We start from the raw sequence: 20,009 nt of genomic DNA on the forward strand, positions 1-20,009 counted from the left end.
GCCATGGCTCTTTAAAATCAACAAGTGAGCAAAGACTACGCAATCGGTGTATATTTCGCTTGAAACCAGCGTCATTTTAACTCGTTTTGACGCAGGAAATAGATCGTTACATCCTACTGAAAGTCCAAGGTCTTGTTAAAATAGTTCTATTTCAATTGTGTTTTGAATAACTGTTTCCAACTACGTCGACTTTCAGTTGATTTATAAAAGACAACTACATGTACCATACCGCATAGTCTTTTATACACATACTCCATTTTAAAACCAAATTACATTAGCGTGGAGTCAACAAAATTGAAAATTAAAATTGATACGAATTTATTTTCCTTCGAAAAAATCCTTTATTCATATAATAAGGTATAATAAGGTATGAAACAATCCACACATGCCATAGACGGATTATATTGATAATAAAAATTAATCTTATGACACTAATCCCATTCACACAGTCTGTTTGATGTATCGGCATGTCATGCAATGGTTTATATATGTCTGAAACTTTGGTATTAAAAATGTTGTGCTGGTATAGCCACATCGCATTGCACTGTGCCGTGTGCGCCTTGACGTCTACTTCGCCCTGTAGTCACTTCCACCAAACATAAACAGACGCGTTTTCCTGGCCAGTGGATTAACTGCATCGGCCTCATTTCCTTGTATAGAGGACCTTGACATGTCCATAGAATAGCGGCTAGCCGGGGGCTTCCTCCCCAAGGTCTCCGCCAGATCCCTCATATAACCGGCAGTGTTTCCACAGCACAGCCCCACATATTGGACCCCTATTTCCTTGGTCTGTTTCGCGAATTCGATGATGTCCTTGGCATTGCATCTGTTGCTTTCCAAGTTTCTTGGATATAGAAAATCACCTGGAAAATCACATGTATATGTACGTTCTGTATGTTAAATAAATAAGTTTTATTCTTTTAGTGAGGTAACTTTTGAGACAATGCCAATACTGCTACGTTTCACTTGCAGAACCATAAATTAAAAATGAAAATGTTTGTTCACATATCCACGGACGAAACAAATTTAACTGTCGTTTTAATATTCATATTTATGGCGACCAAGTATTTTATCTAATTGGTTCTTATCAGAAAAGCTTGATATCTTATGATGATTCAAATCACAAATACAAGTTGTACATGTATGCGGTTAAATGACACAATTATCATAAATAATAACTGCCAGCCACGCGCCAATAAAGCTCTTACTAAAACATTAACTTCCTAATATTAAAAAACTGTCAAGGACATTCTAATCACCTTTGTAAACTTACCTGTTTCTTCGTCTTTTAGGGAATAAAAAGTTTTGCAATCATCTTTACACCTAAATGGCACCGGAAGAGCAGCAATTGGGCCCTACAATAAAGATTTCTTAATTTGTAATGCTCTACCGTAAGCTTTATTATGGCGGTTTTTAATTGTGAAAAGTGTACTACAATTGATCAGTTAGTATGCTACATGTATTTCACAAAGAAGACCCGGTTTAATGTCTATGTTGTTTGAGATTCAATGACAAAGTTTATATCGCTGCCCTGCAAGATTTCCGGATTTCCCGAAGCAGTGGAATCATGGTCCGAGGACCTCTTGCGCAGTTGATCCCAACCACTGCTGCACCTGCTTCCTCTAGACGTCGACAAGCTTCCGGTATCGGAACGCCATCTATCGTCTCATCAGGACAATACGGTGCAAAAGTAATGACAGCTGGTACACCTATTGTTCGAAGACAACTTAAAAAGGTTGATAAAAGTTGGGGGTTTTTTTTCATTTTAAATGTACAATGAAATCAGTTACAGAGTAGCAAAATTTCCGTGTAACGCTTCTTTATTCATGACATCCTGAAGTCAAAGGGAAACGTATTCGACAAAATCCGACAGGTGATTAAGATCGACTTCTCTTACCTTTCCCGTACTTTTGAATACACTCTAACGCCAGCAACGCCTCGTCAAGGATGTCAAAAGTCTCCCCAGTGATATAGTCAACCCCTGCATCGACGGCCCACTCGATCATTTCCTAGAAACAGAATCAACAGGTGCATGTACGAGGAATGGACTAAGTGGTACGCATGTTGTTGAATAAATAAATGTCTTTGCCCAATCAAGTGGATTTTTTTAAATTGCAAAATTTTGTAGTTCAACATTTTACCCCCTGCAATCGTAGTTAGGGAAAATTATGGATTCTTTATCTAGCTGCCATGTCTATTTTTCCGTGTTTCTGTCTGCAAACTTGTATTTGGTTGTAACTTTAAAACCTTTATAATTAAATTCTTCAAGTAAGACATACAAGTTTATCTATTTATAATGTGACTTCTATGTCCTTTCAAATGTGTTGAGAGCAAAGACCCCGCAACTGCCTATTGTCCGTTGTTAGTAGATGTTTTTCAGTAGATGTGACGTAAGAACCATTTTAACAAGAGCTTGGACTTTGGGTAGTTGCGTCAAACAGCACTGTGACGTAGGCCTGTCTATTTATTTGCTGGCCACTCAGCCATGGCTCTTTGAAATCAACAAGATTTGTCTGGCTTTTGAGCTAACACTACGCAATCGGTGCATATTTCGTTTAAAAACGCGTCATTTTTAACTTGTTTTGACGCAAAATAGATAGCTACGTCCAACTGAAAGTCCAAGGTCTTGTTAAAATGGTTCTAATAAAATTCTGAACTTCCAACATTGACCATCGTCGGACTCTACTATCTATCTGGTATAGGCGCATTTTAACTTTCGTTTTAATGAACATTTATCATTCACAATCCAAATAAAGAGGGAGCGAAGCAAAGGGGTAGGTGTATTAAAAACTAGTTTAATTCACAACAGCCGTAATTAAAATTTATGGGCAAAATGGCAGCAAGTTAGCTCAAGGTTATCACCCCTTTTTAAGATTTCGTAAATCAAAATATTCTCCAAGAACTCTTGTTTACATTAACAAAAGTCAGAAGCATTCAGTGTTTACAGAAGAGTTTTATTTATATGTCACTATTTCTTGAACTGTTGGTCTATTTCATGCAAACCTTAAACATATTGTGGCATTTTTCCACTGCAACAGGATCCTGTGGGTCGTACACCCGGGTATGGCAAATCCCTCCAGCCAGCAAGGCTCCGGTTTCCTCTGCTACTTCTTTGGCGATCTGCAGAGCCTGGCGGTTTAACTTCTCCACTTTGTCCTCTTTGTTGATGGATTTCAGTTTTTCCCGATGAGCGCAGTACTTTTGGTATTTAATAAGAATTTTTATTTCATTTCATCGAATCCACTGGATTTATAAGTTTTGTATTCAACGTATTTCAACTTGCCTGTATACTTTTGTATCAAAAAACTTTCAAGAATCGTTACTTTTTGAGTTATATTTTGGCATAAACAAGCATGTTGCATATTTATCACATACATTAATCATATTGTCTACAATACTTAGGAAGGATATAGATGATTCAACTGAAGATAATCAGGCATAATGACATTCGTTCATTTTGCTTTCCACACCTGCGACGCAATTAAAAGGTAATTTCTTATAGACGGTATGAGTTAGTTAATCCCATGACATCTGCATTTGTTAACGTACCATTCCGTAATCATTTATAAATTTTATGCTTGAATTTATTTTCCAGATATGAAAGCTTTTAAAAATTGTATAACAAGGCTAAATATTGCGCATGCACAAAAGACTTACGGTGAAAGCCAATACAACGTCACTCCCCGCGTGAACAAACTCACGATGCATGGCTTTGACTAGATCCGGATGTTCTAAAACTACTTCCGGTGCATTACTTCCTCGTTGGAGATACCCACGCCTGTCAAACTCCCACATGTATCCCTCCGCCACCAAGATTGCATCTCCGGAATTTAAACGTTCAAAAAACCCTGAATATTGAATGCACCATAATGAATTTCTTTTGATTTCAAATTTAATTGCAAGTTCATATGTAGGATAACTGTCAAAGGCAGATTGTACTGTATTACAGATAGTTAATATGATTTAACACACTTCGTGTCGACGTTCGTTACGTAAGAACGTTATTAATACGTAAAGTTTATCAGGAATTAATCCTAGACGAGGGAATGGCCTGCTTGGGGTGCCAACGCCTATTTCAAATAACCTTAATATGAATTATAAAACCATAATTTACCAGTCTGTGTAAAGTAACATTACTATATAAATTTTGAAATCATAATTTATTCGGTCTTTTCAAAATAAACTTATAATTTTACTATACGAAGGTAGAACCCCAATCCCAGTCCCAAACCCCCACCCCCAACTCCTTTATTTTGTTGTTTATGTTTTCACTTATCATGTGCATTTTGGACAGGTATAAAAAATATTCTTAAAAACAATGTTAGGCATATTAAGATTAAATGCTATCCTTGTCTAACCTTTCAATTTCGATAACGCCAAATAGTTCTGTGAACCTCAATGGCAATCGATGGAATAAAAAGTACATCATCAATAAGCATATATAATCCTAATATGTTCCCTACTCAGATTTGCATACATATATGCATGGAGCAAAATTAATAATGATTTCTGTCTTGTATGTGTGCGGCCAGGTGGAATGACAAAGGTAATTAACTCGATACTCAAGCTTACTTAACTTAGATTCTGCATGTCATGTTAGCAGTTGATAATTTCTTAATATTAAAAGTACATGTACATCATGGATATATTAAAGTGGTGTACTATTAAATTTGTACCAGGTCTTATAGACTTTGTATTTTATATTGCTTTATGATCTGTTCGAACCTCAAAATTTTAAAAGAAAATAAATACATAATTCATATGTTCAAGCATGCGCGGATTTAGACTACTTTGAAAAGTATGTTAATAGGACAATTTAGCTGCTCGTGAAATATTAAAGTTATATTAAGCAAAACCAGTCTCGCAATGCATTGAAAGTGTGTTTTTAAGTTACACGCATAGTTCGATTAAGAACATTATGAGTTAACATTATAAACTGTAATGCGTATACTAGACAAAAACACATCAAAATCGTTCCCTCACCTTTCCTGTTCATGTTAAGGTCTCATACAAATCTTTGCACTCTTCTTGAAGACTGACCCAGATTATAGCTGTGTGTAGATTAAGCTCTTATCTCCTACCTTTCCATGCTCGAATTAAGATTTTTTTTCAGGGGCATACACAATAGATACCCTTACTAATCTGAATATTTTGCGCCGAGATGGGGGGGGGGGGGGGGGGTCGGACACCCTCCTCTCGATACCTCCTCCCTTCTTAATCCGCGCAAATTTTGGGTCAGGATTGACACACACTTACTGTTTGGCGTTTTTGTAGTATGATAAAACAATTTAACCGAGGTCTACTATGTCACTGAGAAAATCTATCTAAAATGTTTGTGTTTCTGATGAAATTGACTACTGGAGCAACTATTATTATATACTAGATATTTAAAGATTATATTAAAGTTTATACAGAAAGTATCAAATGTCGGACGCTTAATTTACATATTTCGTTGGAATGGTCAACAAAGATGACTGATAATACAGGAGAAAAAAATGCAATAATCATCTTTAATTACCTTGATATGATGGGTGAAAAGTTTAAACTTTTCTGTGTTTCCTTTTAGGTTTGAATTTGTCAATTTCATAGGTATTTATGATTTTGCTAAAAAAAAGTCTAATAATCGGCTTTTTCCTATATTTCTCCCCCCCCCCCCCCCCCCCCCAATCCGGGGGTGGTTTTTTGTGTTTGTTTGTTTGTTGTTGGTTTTTTTTTTTAGCATGAATTGTGAATTTCATAAACCGACGAGTTTTCATTTATGCATTGATAAAATCATATTTCTAGATATACATGTATGTTCCCTTTCTTATCAAACACTCGAAAAGAATAGAAGTTCATTCACTGTCACCGTGATAGCAACCTGCCCAGTTCAATAGCAGGGACGCGCATGCCCTCATCACTAAATAGTCAGTGGAAATTAGCCTTGACCCCTATAGTGTACAAGCAAGCAGTGGTCCTTGTCAATAAAAGACTTTAATTATTTTAAAAAGTCGTTCAATTAAAACTGCACGAAGTACATAGATAATTATATTATGAATAAGTTTGTTTTTCAAAGAAAGATAACTTTTTTTTAAAATTGGTTTATGTGCCACCATATTTTACAAATGAAAAGTAGATAATTATCACTATCTAAGAGAAAGAATTCCTTTTACCGGGTGTTAAAAATTTATAAGTCATGCATCCTGAAGATTTATTGTTTCGAAAGGGGGCATTTGTTCGTGAATTACAATCCAAACTATATGTTTAATTTCGCATTTCTGAAATCAATTTCTAAAATAGTAATATAGTTAATCAAAAGACATTGTCACATTGAAGAGTTATAAATAATTTACTCTAAACAAAATATGTACATCTTATATTTAGCAATATTCTAAATATTATGGCCTGAATTTTAAGGAAAAGTCACTGTTATTAAAATTCAATTCAGCTTTAATTAATCGATTGATCCTGAATTACATATGTCAAAAAAAAAGAAGATAAATTATGATTAGAAAATTCAATTCTTTAAATAAACGGGTGTTTTAAGAGTAAAGCTACATGCCCGCAATAGTCGGGATTGTGTTTCTTAACCTTATTTCTCATTTTATACAAAGTAATACTTCTAATGAAAATATTATTCATGCAATGTTGGTAAAGTATTCGTAACGAATGTATCTAAGTAAACGTATTATAATTTTAATCAGGTATAGGAAGGACAATTCATGCACGGTCACACAACCTAAATACTGAGTGTAGAAACTAGGGGAGAGAGAGAGAGAGAGAGAGAGAGAGAGAGATATTTTACTGATGAAATGTAATATACATGTATACTAGTGTGTTGCTCTTATTTACATCGATAATCAAGTTAATTTCATTAATTTCATCGATGATGAACTACTTTAACTTTTCCTTATTTTGTATACGACATTTTATATAAAATATTGATTAGTACATGTATGAATGCAGATCACTGTGCGTCTCGTTTTGTGTATGGCATAAATTCATAAGATATATCAAACAATCAAATAGCACTTAGTATTTATTCCTGACATTATTTTATATGAGTTCTACAACTGTGTTTACAATTTCATATATTACCTACATAATTGGCTAGGCGACGGGAGCTTCGTTGGAAAAAATGTTAGAATAGCAGTTGAATTGTCGTACGAAACAAAAAGAAAGAGAGACGCATGTCTAATGATCCTGACTTTTCTTCAGGAAAAACTTTTCTTCAAAAATTCACCTGCCTCAACATGGAAACTACCAACAAACCCCAACGAAATTAGCTTAATATGTAAATTCGTCACAAAACACACGGGCACTGGAATTTATTGTAAATATATTGAATACACATGAATAAAAAAAGACCCATGCACACACAATATATTTACAATAACTTCCAGTGCCCAAGCTAAATCGCAGCACAACTATGCAGTGTATCGCCATTGAACAGCCTCATAAGTGCAAAATTAATATTCAGTCGGATTTTCTTATTTCTTACATTTTCATATTATGGAGCCCCCCCCCCCCCCCCCCCACTTTTTTGGGAAGCATGTAAACAAGAGGCCCATGGACAACATTGCTCACCTGAACAATAGTTCTTGCACCATTCTATTTCGAACGGTTTAAACATGAAACTTTTTCAAAGTCTTTAAAACTCTCTTATATTCCAAGATTTGACAATATATTAAACAACATATAAAAAGAAGCCTAATTTTTGGACATCATATCTACGATATCTAAGATAATTACTCAGTATGTTAAGATCTAAAATGCATCAACTGGCCAATATCAACGTATAAAAGATAACAAAATTGTAAGATGAACTATACATAATGATCAAAAGTGAAAGAAGGTCACTGTGCCCTATGAGGATGTTAATACAAAATTTACACTATTTGAGGATGTTTGCATAGTAATACAGTTTATCATAAATTGTAGTTCTTGAGAAGAGAAGATTTTAAACATTTCCCTATATACTCTACGTTGAACTTTAAGCCGCTCTTGGGACCTCAGTATTAATCGTCCGTGGTCACAATTTCAACAATTTATAATCTTCACTATAAATACAAGTTATATATATGGCATGTATTGGCATTTCTGGTGCAGTGGTTCTTGAGAAGAAGATTTTTGAAGACATTAAACCTATTTTCACAGTTTCATAATAATTATCTCCCTTTTAAAAAGGGTTACGACCTTTGTTTTCATAATTTATAATTTCTTTCAGATAAGAATGTTCTATACTAAGTTTGTTTAAATTTGGCCAAGTGGTTCTCGAGATTAAGTCAAATATGTGAAAGGTTGACGGACAGACGGACGAACGGATGGAAGGACGGGCAACAGGACAATTAGAAAGGCTCACTTGAGCCTTAGGTTTAGATGAGCTAAAAACTGAAGAGAACAGAACAAAATTAAAATTGAAGTATGATAGGTACAATACACCACCTCCCCCTTGCTTGTCAAGAGTTTTTGGATGAGTCTGCCCCCCCCCCCCACTTTCAAAAACGTTGCTACGTCCCTGTATCATCAAACTTACAACATTCTGACACCTTATAAAAGTTGCTCTAGTCTACACTATATTTTTCTATGCTTAAAATAAACATGGGTTTCCAATCTTTAAAAATAGTATTTCAATCGATGGGGTTTCCAGACAGGCAGGGAGAAGTGCGACTGTTGAGACATGCTGCTTTTTTTTGCAAGTACATCCGTGTTGCAGCAACAATAAATAAAAAGGTAAGTTTATTGTAATGTTACAGTCAAATTATTCAATTAGAAATACGGTAAGCAGGAAAGGAGAAGTTATCGTTCTTTATGATATTAATATTTTTATCAACAAGTCTTGTTCAAACATGACTTTGTACTTCCGTCAACAAACCTGGGGTAATTATGCAAAAAGACGGGAAATAAAGGGAATGTAAAATGTGATCATTTATTTCTAGAGGCTTAACAGTGAATGAAGGTCGGTACGTGTTTTTCTTTTATTTTTGGCTTTCGTGTTTTGTGTTTCGTGTTTTTTCCGTGTTAGGGCTCTACCAAACTGTGGATATAGATGTTACAAATGTTTATCGCTGATATATATACTCGTATATAGTAAACACATGTATACCATTAGAATTACTTTTACATTATTACTTCGTGTGGAGGTAGGGGCAAGCGCGGATCCTGAATTGTTTTCCATATAGAAGTTTGCGAAGTCCGAAGGACGATTTTGTTTGCCGGGGAGGAAGGAGGGGGCCATTTGGAAAATTACCATGTGAATTTAACAAATTGCATTTTCTATGAGTTCGAACCCCTCTCCCTTCTCTTTATAGATCTGCGCACTGGGGATAAGCATAATGTTAAAATCATAAAACCCCATGCATGGACCCAGATTAACCGGGTCACAGATTAGTTACAAACGTGTGGTAGATTAAGTATTTCACAAGGCAAGGATTAACTTTCGTTTTGATTGAAGTTTTAATTTTACAGATGTAGACAAATAAAACATGATGGGGGATTTCTCCCTGGAATTCATCGATCCCTCTGAACTTGATGACATTAAAATGGGGTTGGAGACAGGGATTCAGGAAAATGAACGTCGTCTGACAAAAGCAAGAATTATCTTTATTGACAAATTGGAATTAGACGAATTCAGACCATCAATATTTGAAAGAGAAATGGAGATTATCGAACCGTGCATTAAAAGGACGTCGAAATACTTAAATAATCATAAAACAAAACAAAGAAAAGATGCCATTAAATCTACAAACTACCAAAAGTCGGCCAAAAGCGAGGTTCAAGAATTCTGCGAAGACTACGTAGCTGAATTGTATCCCATCGAGTTCATAGAAAAGACCGAAGCCCAAAAAGTTTGTTTGGGGAAATGTATTCGACAGGTGCTCGTTAACAAGGTCGATGACATCCACCCAGGGGACCATCTGGTCTACCAGCGGTCTGGGTACCAGCATCACGCTGTCGTCGTGTACGTCACAAAAATTGATGACGACCACGCAGATATTACGGTCATCCACAAAAGTGGCAATGCCGGTGACGTCATTTACGGGTTACTGAAATTTGTTGCTACCATTGGACAAAGCAGCCCCAAAGGCCGCTTGATGGAGGAAAAGTTTGAAAATGTCCACGTGAGGGAAACACAATTGTTCGTTGTAAAATACCAAACTTATCCCTATTCGCCCGAGAAAATAATTCAAAGGGCACGGGATGAACTGAACAAATCAAAATCTTCCGAGTACAATTTGAACAATAACAATTGTGAACACATAGTCACGTGGTGTGTGACGGGTGAGTGGTATAGTGACCAGATTAACAGCCTGTGGATTAATGTCAGGAATAAATTCAAGCCATTCTGCGAGGACACTCCATCCCTAGAAAAGGTGGAGGACATGAAAAGATGTGAACTGATTTGTGACGAATGCTACTCTAAATGCAAATTGGAGAAATCGAAAACCTAATGAGATTTTACATCTTACACTTCAAAATGCGAACATGTAAATCTTTACTTGAATATAGACGTGTATATATTTATTTTAGACAATAAAAAACCACGAGCACTAAATGTTAAATTTCATGCTTATATATTTCATTTTATTACTGTGATAAATATAAAACAGATAGTGAAGACAACATGTATGTACACAAGTAAGCAAGGAAAAAGTTGATCACTCTGGCACATAGTCAGCTCCATTTGCAGACACTTTTAAGATGCTGCCATTTTTCTGGTCTTTAATCAGTTTCAGAATCCCGTCCGTCACAGCTTTAACTCTAAAATCAAAAAGAGAAAATTATTCGTTTTACGTCTTAAGTCAAACTTGAAGAAATAAGGAAATAACACAAAATGACTGGTACATCCATGAACATACTTCAGCAACCCAGTGTGTTCTATTGCTTTATGGGCTGTTGAGAAATCTGGCATCTTGTCCTCTAAATTCTGAACAAAAGCCGTGTCAGTAAAACCGGGACATATACAACTAAGGGTGATGCCTTGGGCCGCTATTTCAGCTTGTTTCTTTAAAAATAAAAAAAAATCGTGCATCAGTTTAAACCAGTTTGAGTTTCATCATCGATACGAAACGTATTTTTCTTCGTTTTATATAAGACAGGAAAATGCTTCTCCTTTCATGTTAATTTAATGGGCTATGCATGTGCACCATCAGAAGTTGAAATAAATGATCCTTTTTTTTTCTTTTGAAAAAGTCAAAAGACGAAAAGAAATCTTACTGCTACTGCCTTTGTGTAGGATAGAACACCACTTTTTGTGGCACAGTAGATAGGTATAAATGGTAATGACACTAGCCCTGTGCAAAAAAACAACAACAAACAAACAAAATAGCCCACATTAATATCTTCAATGAATTAATTTTCTATATTGTTATATAGTCTCTAAAAAATGAATGCTTAATCGATATAATTGTATCTTATAAAGAATTGAAAAATTGGACACACCTGCAATCGAGCTGACGTTGATGATGGTGCCACCACTTCCGCCTTTATCTTTGCGCATGTGCTCAGTCACGATACCACAGGCTTGAATGACAGCTGTCTAAAGGAAAATGTAAAAATGTAAAAATACACAAGGTGCTTGTAAAAATGATATTCATACACTGAATATGAAACTCGGGGTTTTGGAACTCAGTTATCATTAATGGAAACTTAAAGAGGACAATTAAAAAAAAATTAAGCGATTTTAGATGTCCTCCCTCTTCATAGATAAACAGAACATACTGTAAACGTGTATGAACAATTTTAGCCCAACTGAACCGATATAACAGAACCGAGTGAGTTGTTCTAAAAACCTGTTATCCTCCGTTCAGATCTTTGTCCATCTATAAACATTTTACATTGTTATACTTTCATGTTAAATACTGAAATCTGATTGGTTAAGACGCAGTTCATCATCCGTTATTGCCCTCAGCGTTAGCAACACACTTAGCAACGGGTAACATTAAAAATTGTTACATGCGCGAAAATTATGCGCCTACGGTTCGCTGTAGAATTCACGTTATTCCTATATAAAAGCAGTAAATTTTTCTTGAAAATTATGACATTCGGTATAACAAAATAAATAGTGCCTGTTTGGGAGGATAACAGTTGAAATCGACACCCCCCGAAAACCATTGTCAACCTCCGCTTCGCGTCGGTTGACAATGGTTTTCTCGGGGTGTCATTTTCAACTGTTACCCTCCCAAACAGGCACTATTTATATATTATGACTAGTAATTGTCAAAAACCACGTCACTAAACTAATTTAAACAAACATGACACAAAGAATCTTTGGTTGAAGGAGGTTCAAGTTTGTCTCAGTGAACGGCTAAGAGAACCAAAAAGCCAGTGATATCAAAACTCTTCCTTATATGACACAATTTTGGCTTTGCAATACGTAATTTTAACAAAGCACTGATCAGAAGTTTGATATATATACTTCTTGATGAATACGAGAACTTATTTTTAACAGAAGGGGGAACGGGGGAGGATTGAGTTGAAAATCTTTGTGCTGGAAAGCGACATGGCCCACGGACCTCTCAGTTTTAATTTTTCATTTTTTTTTTTGGGGGGGGGGTCGAGGTTGAATAAAGGCACGATAAATCTATATTCTACAATAAATGACTTTTGTAAATATGTTGATGACTGTACATGTACACGTACGTACATGGTACTATTGTCCCATATTTCTTCCACTAGACTAGGTATACCCTTACTGCATGGGACCAATTTATTTTCTTTTTCAACAAGCGGGAAATGACTTGTCATGTTTGAATAATTCGGAAAACCTCCTTGTTATCACAGCACGGGCCGACACTTAAAAATATGAAGACTTCCGCGCTTATATACTTACCAAGTTCACACTGACGGTTAGGGAGGGATTATATTCATTCACAATCCCTGCATTGTTCACAAAAACATCTATGCGGCCTAAAGATTCTATACACAGCTCTACGGCACCTGTAAGAAATAAGGGTAAAAGTCAAAACGACCATCGTAATACTAGTAGGCTATATGAATTGTAATCATTATTTTTCGAATGGATATGTTCTCGGGGGTTAAAAAAACATAATTCAGTTTTATTTCTTAAAAATTAAACCAAATATTAAACACTCTCTTAAAAACAAGGGTGTTATTGGCCAAAAAACAACGATTCTTTTACAATTTGTGGAGGGGGAAAATCATTTCTTTTTTAATATATAACCACAAGGCGATAAACTGGTACATATGATATATACAGTCTAAACTTCTCATTTACTCACTCTCTAAATCGGAATTCTTAGTTACGTCGCAAGCGAAAAAGAATATGGATCCATCACCGAAAGCTTTGTTCAGTTCAGTTTGGGCCTTCTCTCCGGCATCTTTGTTCATATCCAAAATGCAAACCTTTAAAAGATTTTTAGAAAAAAAAATATTATAGATTTATAAAATATTTCTGTGAAAATGATTTATAAATATATATGTGTAATAGCATAAGAACTACCACTCTTCAGAAAATTTAAATTCATTCCCATGCAAGAATTTGTCTTGTTCCCTGGCGTGATATCAACGTACATCGAAAATGATAAAAGATACTGTGCATTTGCATAATCATATGCGTGTGGGCGTGCGCATTATAATGCACGTTTGGCATCCGACGTTAACTATGATCGTGATACATGTACTTGTATATTCATCTGACATGCCGTAGAAAGTTATCAGTATAGTTAATATACATGTACTCATGGACTTGCTGATCAGTTGATGAGTATATACACTTCCGAAACCCATTACCTGTGAAGAAATATGACCGAGAAAACAAGCTGTACATTGCTAAGTCAACAAGTCTCGATGGTTCTAAAACAGAATACACCGATAAATCGTGGGCATGCTTTCGAGATGCACCAAAGGAAATGCAAAATGAAATGCATATCAAGGTGTAAAATGGATGTATTTAGCGTTAAGATAGATGATGGAATTTTAATAGCATGTATACCGACATGTCTTACATACTTCGTACGGAAACAATTCTAAATTAATATATCTAATATTAATTGCTTCTGATGAGAGAGAGAGAGAGAGAGAGAGAGAGTTGAAATTCGAAACCGAATAGAATCTAGTACGCATACTTACAATATAGATACATGTATGTGAGGTACCCCTGGTATTTACATACCTTGTACTGATTTCTGAGCAGTTCCTCCGCCAGGGCCCTCCCTATACCCTGGGCCCCACCCGTGATCACCGCGCACCTGCTACCAGCCTCCATTGAAGAACACTTCTGAGAGGTGTCTACTTAATATGTTTACATGTATCGTACTGTGTCACCTCAATCCGGTTATAAAGTATATGCGTGCATCGGTGCGTCCTTCCTATTTATTCCTCGCAACAATTCATATATGTACATTCTTTTACACATTGGGTTACTGTACATTTCATTAACAATTTTTAAAGTTTCATATTAAGATTTCCAGTTTTTACTGCTTCGGGGATCTCATATATATAGGTATGTAAATACAGCAGGTAGATGATCAACATAGCAGCCTAGCCCATTATCACTGTAATCCAGGTATTCAATGAATTTCCCTTTCAACCGTTACGTCACTTTAACGCTTAAATCGGCAGTCTGGTTGAAATTTAAATAAATCACGTTTGTGTTTGTTTATGTTTACACTTAAAATTCATTGTCGTGAAGGAAGATCTTTTTAAACAAAGAAACAAAACCATGCATGTCAGACCGTATATATATCTCAATATTATAAAAATGGCATGACATGCCGATAGCTGCTTTATCAATTATTCCATCGTCCTTCTTTGCTGTATAGATTTTTCCTTTTTTGGTTATAAAGATTCTAAGGTGTGTTCACTATCTATATATTTGTGAATAAGTCTGCGTGATCGTACACGAAATATCTGTTTGAAACATGATTTAAAACATGAATTGAATTCTAGTACAAGTTACATGTATTTGGGGGGGGGGGGGGGGGCGCGGGGACGAGACTATTTTTACTTTTTTATTTAACCCCCACCAATAGACCCCTTTCTTAATCCGCGCAGAGGTTTAAGTATAGTTTGTTTTAAAATGAGTAGTTGAGAAATAAACACGCATTGTGTGTGTGTAATGCATCTATGGAAGGGGCGCTAGTTTTGAGTCTGATTTAGGACTATACAACTTTATTTGAGTTTTCAATTGAACATTTTCAGACAATAACATTACTGATTCACATTCCCAGCATGAAAAAAAACTGTCAATGTGACAGCAAACCGGGTTTTCTTTTATGTGAACAGTATCCATAATCCTGTCAACCCTGAATATTGATAAACACTAACTATCCATAGAAGAAATGGGGTACTCTTTATGCAATATTTTGATAAAAATTGTGAAGTTCAACAGCTGGTACCGTAGTTTTGGTGGGGTTTTTTTTTTTAGATCCAAGTAATATGCACATCTCTGATATTTGCAAACAATCTACAAAACAACAACTTTCTATCTTGAAAACTGTAGGAGGAGTTATCTGTACAAAAGGGGTACCTCATATGCAACATTTTGCGAAAAAATGACCAAGATCAACCGGTGGTATTTTTTCATAAATTATCAAAAATCAAACTTGATCCAAGTAATATATACGCATCTCTGATATACATGTATGTACAAAACAACAGCTTCCTTTAAAAAGGGGGGGGCGGTTGTTTTGATTAACATACATTTATTTAGTAAGGAACCCTTCGATAGCCAAAATTATGGCCTCCTGACAACCCCCCCCCCCCCCCCCCCCCCACCTCCTTTTTCGCAAACATTTTTCCGGAAAGAGCTTTCTTACCAGTAAAGTTTTCTTTTACCGAGCAACGTTGAAATCCGACTATTTCATAACCAAAGTCTGAAAGAATGGACTTTGGATGCACAGCAGAAATAAATGGTCCCTCGTGTATGCATAGTTGGTTTGTTTTTTAAATCACGGGAAAGTTTTAAAATTTTCAGGTAAATAGTTTTATCTTCATTTTACCTCGATTAAGATGAAAGGGGTTGCATACAACAAGGCATCGAAATCAGCTGATCAGAGAAGCTGTTATTTTATAGTGTACCTGGATTTAATTGTATACGTTTTACTAAGTTTTGACATGTGTAGTGATTATGATTGGTGATTCATTTTATTAGAATACATTCATTGTTGAAAAACTTTGATTTTGCCTCTCTAGTTAACTCTTTATCAGGTCGGGGCCAATTGCCCAAACGGGGTCGGTATTATATTAATCTGTATGGGATAATATACAAGGAATTACAGTCAAGTCGTACCCAAACTGACTTGCACCCAAACCGACTCGTGTCCATTTTAACAAGGTGAAATCTCTTTTATCAGATCAGTCAGTGTTATTAATATGAGCAGCAGAACTGGACCAGAGGACACAAAGAAACCATTTGTTGATAAATATTTTGAGTGTGCAGAAAACGGGAACAAAGAGGAATTGTCATTTTTGCTTAAATGTAAGAAATTTACATATATTTATTTGAATAGTTCATAAAAACATGAAAGAAAAACTAGTTTTAGATTAGATTTAAATGAACCATTTAAGTTTCCCCAAATATTGAATTTACTGATCTGTTTCAGCCACAGTGAATGTGGATCAGAGAAACGAGAAAGGTTGGACTGCTTTAATGTTCGCAGCCAGGCACGGACAGACTGGTGTTATTGAAACATTGCTGGAAAAAGGGTAACTATGCTTGTTTGCCTATTCTTCACATATTTTATGCTGGAAATAGAATGAAACTTAAGATATGGTATGGTTTTAAAGTGTCTTGCATTTGTCCAAAAAATTTTTACAATACATATCGTTATTTTTTTCACATGCACAAGTTCTGCAAATTTAAAACTTAAACATGATTTGTTGTAGTTGTGATACAAACATTGTCAACAAAACAGGACAAACAGCACAAGATATAGCGCTCTTCTGGGACCAAAACCTTGCCGCAAAACTGATAGAAGCCCACATGAAGGAGGAAAATCCCGATCAGCAACTTCGGAATTTCTTCTCCCTGAACCATTTGGACAGGGCATCTGAGAAGAGGAAAGATAAGGAGTGGTTAAAGGCAAAGATCAGTGATGAAACCTCCCAGTTCTTACTGTTGTCAGAACTTAAACCTTTTGTTTTACCTATAAAGGACAAGACTTCCAAATGGAGATACAGACTATGCTGGCTTGACCACAACAAAATTTCATCTCATTTAACCTCGGACACTGTTATCTTATTTCTTGGAATAGACCACTCAAGTTCTCAATCCTTATTTGCTATCGATGTATCCGGCAAAGAGGAGAGTAAATTTAAGGATCTGCAGCCGGAGGGTTCGTTCATGGTGCCTTTTCCCGGCAGTCTCCAGATGGAGCCTTCTGATGCCGGGATCTTTGCGGAGGCCCGGTCTATGATGGATTGGTTGGAGCGATACAAGTTCTGTGCCACATGTGGATCATCGACCGATATCACAGAGGGCGGCCACAAAAGAGTGTGTAGAAATCAGGAGTGCAAGTCCAATAAAGGTGTGTAAATGATAAAATAAAGTATTGCCTTACACAGGGCTGAAGCTTTCTAATACATCTACATTTGAAAGTCTGAACTTGGATTTGCTGTTTCTGTAAGAAAATCTTTCAAACTTATTGTGATACACTTACATGTATAATACATTTTGTAAGCGGGTAGTTTGTGGAAGTTTGGGGAGGCATAGAATTTCTCATCTATTCTATGAAATTTAACTTTATTACCGCTACATACCGGCTCTTGTATTCTATTAAATATCTGTATATGAATACATGTATTTTTTGTATATTGAATCCGACTTTACTTTTATCTGTTTATAATTTTCATGATATAGGTATCCACAACACAGCCTACCCTAGAACTGACCCCTCCGTCATCATGCTAGTGATCTCAGCCGATGGGAAGAGATGTCTCCTGGGAAGGAAAAAACAGTTTCCTGCCAAAATGTGGTCCTGTCTCGCTGGATTTATGGAACCAGGTTAGCTGACCTGTCAGTCATCTTTTATAACTTTCATTTTCAAACTAAATCTTTGAACATGAAAATTTAATTTTAAAACCGAGGTGAACATGAGGATAGAGGGTAAAAATAGCTTGCCTTATTTTTAAATTCTTGTGTAAAATCAAGTCACCGGTGCTTGTTTTATTAATAAAACTATTTTCTTATAAATACATAATAGTGTCATGCCATTTATTAATAGGGTAAACTTTTAATACTGAGTGCCTATGATTTAAATGTATCAGAGTGAGAGATAAAGAATGTGGTAAAACTATTGTTAATGAGGGAAGTTGTTACCTGTAACAATATAACATTATGACATTTTGTATTACCGTATCAATCTACCTTGTCAGGTGAGTCAATTGAGGACACAGTGAGAAGAGAGGTGGAGGAGGAGAGTGGAGTGAAAGTAGGTCGTGTGGACTACCACTCCAGCCAACCCTGGCCATTTCCTGCATCGCTGATGCTGGGGACTATAGCTTACGCCAAGACTGAAGACATTAAGGTCAGATAAAACTATCAGCATTTTGCTATACAAAGAAAATCTGATTTTAAAAACCTAACTTTAATTTGCTTTGAAGATTGTTCTTGTTAGTAATACCGTCATGTACCAGTGACGATACCTTGTGTGTCATTTGTTTAAATCTCTTTATTTAATCCAAGAATTTTATTTTATTATTTCTTCTCTTCTTAAATGCTTGGCAGATTAAAAGACAAAATCAATGGCACGCATTGGTGACACCTTTTGAATACTGTAAAACAACTTTTATTTGCGTGCGAGAAATTTTTGCAAGGTTCACAAAAACATCATCGTTAATATTTCTCACTGCGAACCAGTCCTAAAAGCCTCTGGTGTATTAGTTTTAGGATAATCTACATTTTGGGTGTGAAAACTAGAAGCAGCGAACCAGTGTGACTCTGATATATCACAAAACAAAGTTGTCACAAATAAAGATTGGTTTACAGTATTGAGTAATTAAACTATGAAATCTAACCAATCATGGTTACATTCTATGGAAAGAAGTAGAGTGGACCATAAATCATCAGCTTGTGAAGACGTTATTTTATGAAAAATAAAAATGACTTTTGTTTTAGGTTGATGAGGATGAGATGGAGGATGCCCAGTGGTTTAGGCGTCCAGAAATAGTTCAGATGCTGACCCACCAGCACCCCCAGGGATTGTATATACCTCCAGAGCAGGCCATAGCTCATCAGATCATCAAATCCTGGGTCCGAAACACTGCCAGCTCTAATCTATAACAATAAACACTATATAGCCTATAACTTTCACACAGAATATTATTATAATACAAGGACAAATTTTTTGTGTGAGAATAAATATTTTGAACGTCGAGCACCTGTGATAACTTTTACCTAATTACATTTGTAGATGTGTTGTTTTAGTGACATTCTATTTAAGAAAGCTTAAAATATGATGATTTACATGACAGAAATTTTTTTACTGATACATATATATGATGTTGTACATTTTTAATTACATGTATACTTTTTTTAATTAACGGGTATATATCATTATGCATAATTATACCACATAAAATCAATTGTTTGTTATAACCAGTATTAATAAATCAGTTTAGTATAATAATGATCTTGAGTTTACTTGGATTTATGAAAGTAAAGAAGAAATACATATACTAACTGTAAATATAGTTGTGTATTTTAATTTTAAAAAACCTCAAAGTTAGGTAGTTGAATACTAGTATGCTTTTTATCATGTTTGAAAATAGACATTTATAGGTCTGTTTGTCTCATTTATATCTTTCTATGAGAGAAAATAACATGTCCTGTTTATGCACGTGGAATTTAGGGGAAGGGGGGGGGGCGGGAGTAAGTGATCCTCTTTGTGATCTTTAAGAGTTTAAAGATTATTATACTATTACATGTACTTACAAAAACTATCTTGGATATCTCCTGGAAAACAAAAGCTCCTCTAAGAAGTTGATCATGCTATGAGATGAATGTTAATATATATAAATACCTCCGAAAATAAAAAGAAGCTGCTTTACCTTTCTATCTTATAATAGGG

The 20,009-nt window shown here is 35.5% G+C and overlaps 4 protein-coding genes across 6 annotated transcripts; 2 read left to right on the forward strand and 2 right to left on the reverse strand.

Moving 5' to 3' along the window:
* Positions 1-301: 301 nt before the first annotated feature.
* Positions 302-5,078, reverse strand: LOC128184450 (betaine--homocysteine S-methyltransferase 1-like). The gene is made up of 7 exons (XM_052853906.1): positions 4,984-5,078; positions 3,658-3,848; positions 3,004-3,198; positions 1,898-2,009; positions 1,531-1,709; positions 1,274-1,355; positions 302-863 (listed from the first exon to the last, which is right to left on the reverse strand). Exons 1-7 carry the CDS (start codon positions 4,994-4,996, stop codon positions 568-570), a joined length of 1,068 nt encoding a protein of 355 aa, XP_052709866.1. The 5' UTR covers positions 4,997-5,078; the 3' UTR covers positions 302-567.
* Positions 5,079-8,604: 3,526 nt separating this feature from the next.
* Positions 8,605-10,534, forward strand: LOC128184018 (uncharacterized). Of its 3 annotated transcripts, none has more exons than XM_052853300.1 (2): positions 8,605-8,712; positions 9,448-10,534. In XM_052853300.1, exon 2 carries the CDS (start codon positions 9,465-9,467, stop codon positions 10,428-10,430), a length of 966 nt encoding a protein of 321 aa, XP_052709260.1. In that variant the 5' UTR covers positions 8,605-8,712; positions 9,448-9,464; the 3' UTR covers positions 10,431-10,534. The 3 variants fall into 3 exon arrangements, with proteins under 3 accessions (XP_052709260.1, XP_052709261.1, XP_052709259.1); XM_052853301.1 differs by lacking the exon at positions 8,605-8,712 and adding an exon at positions 8,804-8,938; XM_052853299.1 differs by lacking the exon at positions 8,605-8,712 and adding an exon at positions 8,816-8,942.
* Positions 10,535-10,536: 2 nt separating this feature from the next.
* LOC128184020 (15-hydroxyprostaglandin dehydrogenase [NAD(+)]-like) lies at positions 10,537-14,546 on the reverse strand. The gene is made up of 7 exons (XM_052853302.1): positions 14,114-14,546; positions 13,221-13,344; positions 12,812-12,918; positions 11,422-11,518; positions 11,197-11,273; positions 10,839-10,984; positions 10,537-10,740 (listed from the first exon to the last, which is right to left on the reverse strand). The coding sequence occupies exons 1-7, from the start codon at positions 14,204-14,206 to the stop codon at positions 10,638-10,640; spliced, it is 747 nt and encodes a 248-aa protein (XP_052709262.1). The 5' UTR covers positions 14,207-14,546; the 3' UTR covers positions 10,537-10,637.
* A 1,239-nt stretch (positions 14,547-15,785) lies between these two features.
* On the forward strand, positions 15,786-19,569 carry LOC128184208 (NAD-capped RNA hydrolase NUDT12-like). The gene is made up of 7 exons (XM_052853579.1): positions 15,786-15,916; positions 16,296-16,420; positions 16,545-16,647; positions 16,828-17,468; positions 17,801-17,944; positions 18,316-18,467; positions 19,058-19,569. Exons 1-7 carry the CDS (start codon positions 15,852-15,854, stop codon positions 19,220-19,222), a joined length of 1,395 nt encoding a protein of 464 aa, XP_052709539.1. The 5' UTR covers positions 15,786-15,851; the 3' UTR covers positions 19,223-19,569.
* The last annotated feature ends 440 nt before the right edge of the window (positions 19,570-20,009 follow it).

This window comes from Crassostrea angulata, chromosome 5 (genome assembly GCF_025612915.1).
Source record: "Crassostrea angulata isolate pt1a10 chromosome 5, ASM2561291v2, whole genome shotgun sequence".
Classification (NCBI taxonomy): Eukaryota; Metazoa; Mollusca; class Bivalvia; order Ostreida; family Ostreidae; genus Magallana; species Magallana angulata.

Excerpts from the sequence above, each read along its gene's own strand:
- LOC128184018 (XM_052853300.1), top strand. The coding sequence starts at position 9,465 with ATGATGGGGGATTTCTCCCTGGAATTCATCGATCCCTCTGAACTTGAT.
- LOC128184020 (XM_052853302.1), bottom strand. The coding sequence starts at position 14,206 with ATGGAGGCTGGTAGCAGGTGCGCGGTGATCACGGGTGGGGCCCAGGGT. Across the intron at positions 12,919-13,220 it reads TAAGAATTCCGATTTAGAGA|GTGCCGTAGAGCTGTGTATA; the intron begins GTGAGTAAATGA and ends TATTTCTTACAG. Across the intron at positions 11,519-12,811 it reads TAACCGTCAGTGTGAACTTG|ACAGCTGTCATTCAAGCCTG; the intron begins GTAAGTATATAA and ends ATTTTCCTTTAG.
- LOC128184208 (XM_052853579.1), top strand. The coding sequence starts at position 15,852 with ATGGTCCCTCGTGTATGCATAGTTGGTTTGTTTTTTAAATCACGGGAA. Across the intron at positions 15,917-16,295 it reads GAAAGTTTTAAAATTTTCAG|ATCAGTCAGTGTTATTAATA; the intron begins GTAAATAGTTTT and ends CTCTTTTATCAG. Across the intron at positions 17,945-18,315 it reads CGCTGGATTTATGGAACCAG|GTGAGTCAATTGAGGACACA; the intron begins GTTAGCTGACCT and ends CTACCTTGTCAG.
- LOC128184450 (XM_052853906.1), bottom strand. Across the intron at positions 2,010-3,003 it reads AATGCCACAATATGTTTAAG|GAAATGATCGAGTGGGCCGT; the intron begins GTTTGCATGAAA and ends TTCTGTTTCTAG. Across the intron at positions 864-1,273 it reads CCTAAAAGACGAAGAAACAG|GTGATTTTCTATATCCAAGA; the intron begins GTAAGTTTACAA and ends GTGATTTTCCAG.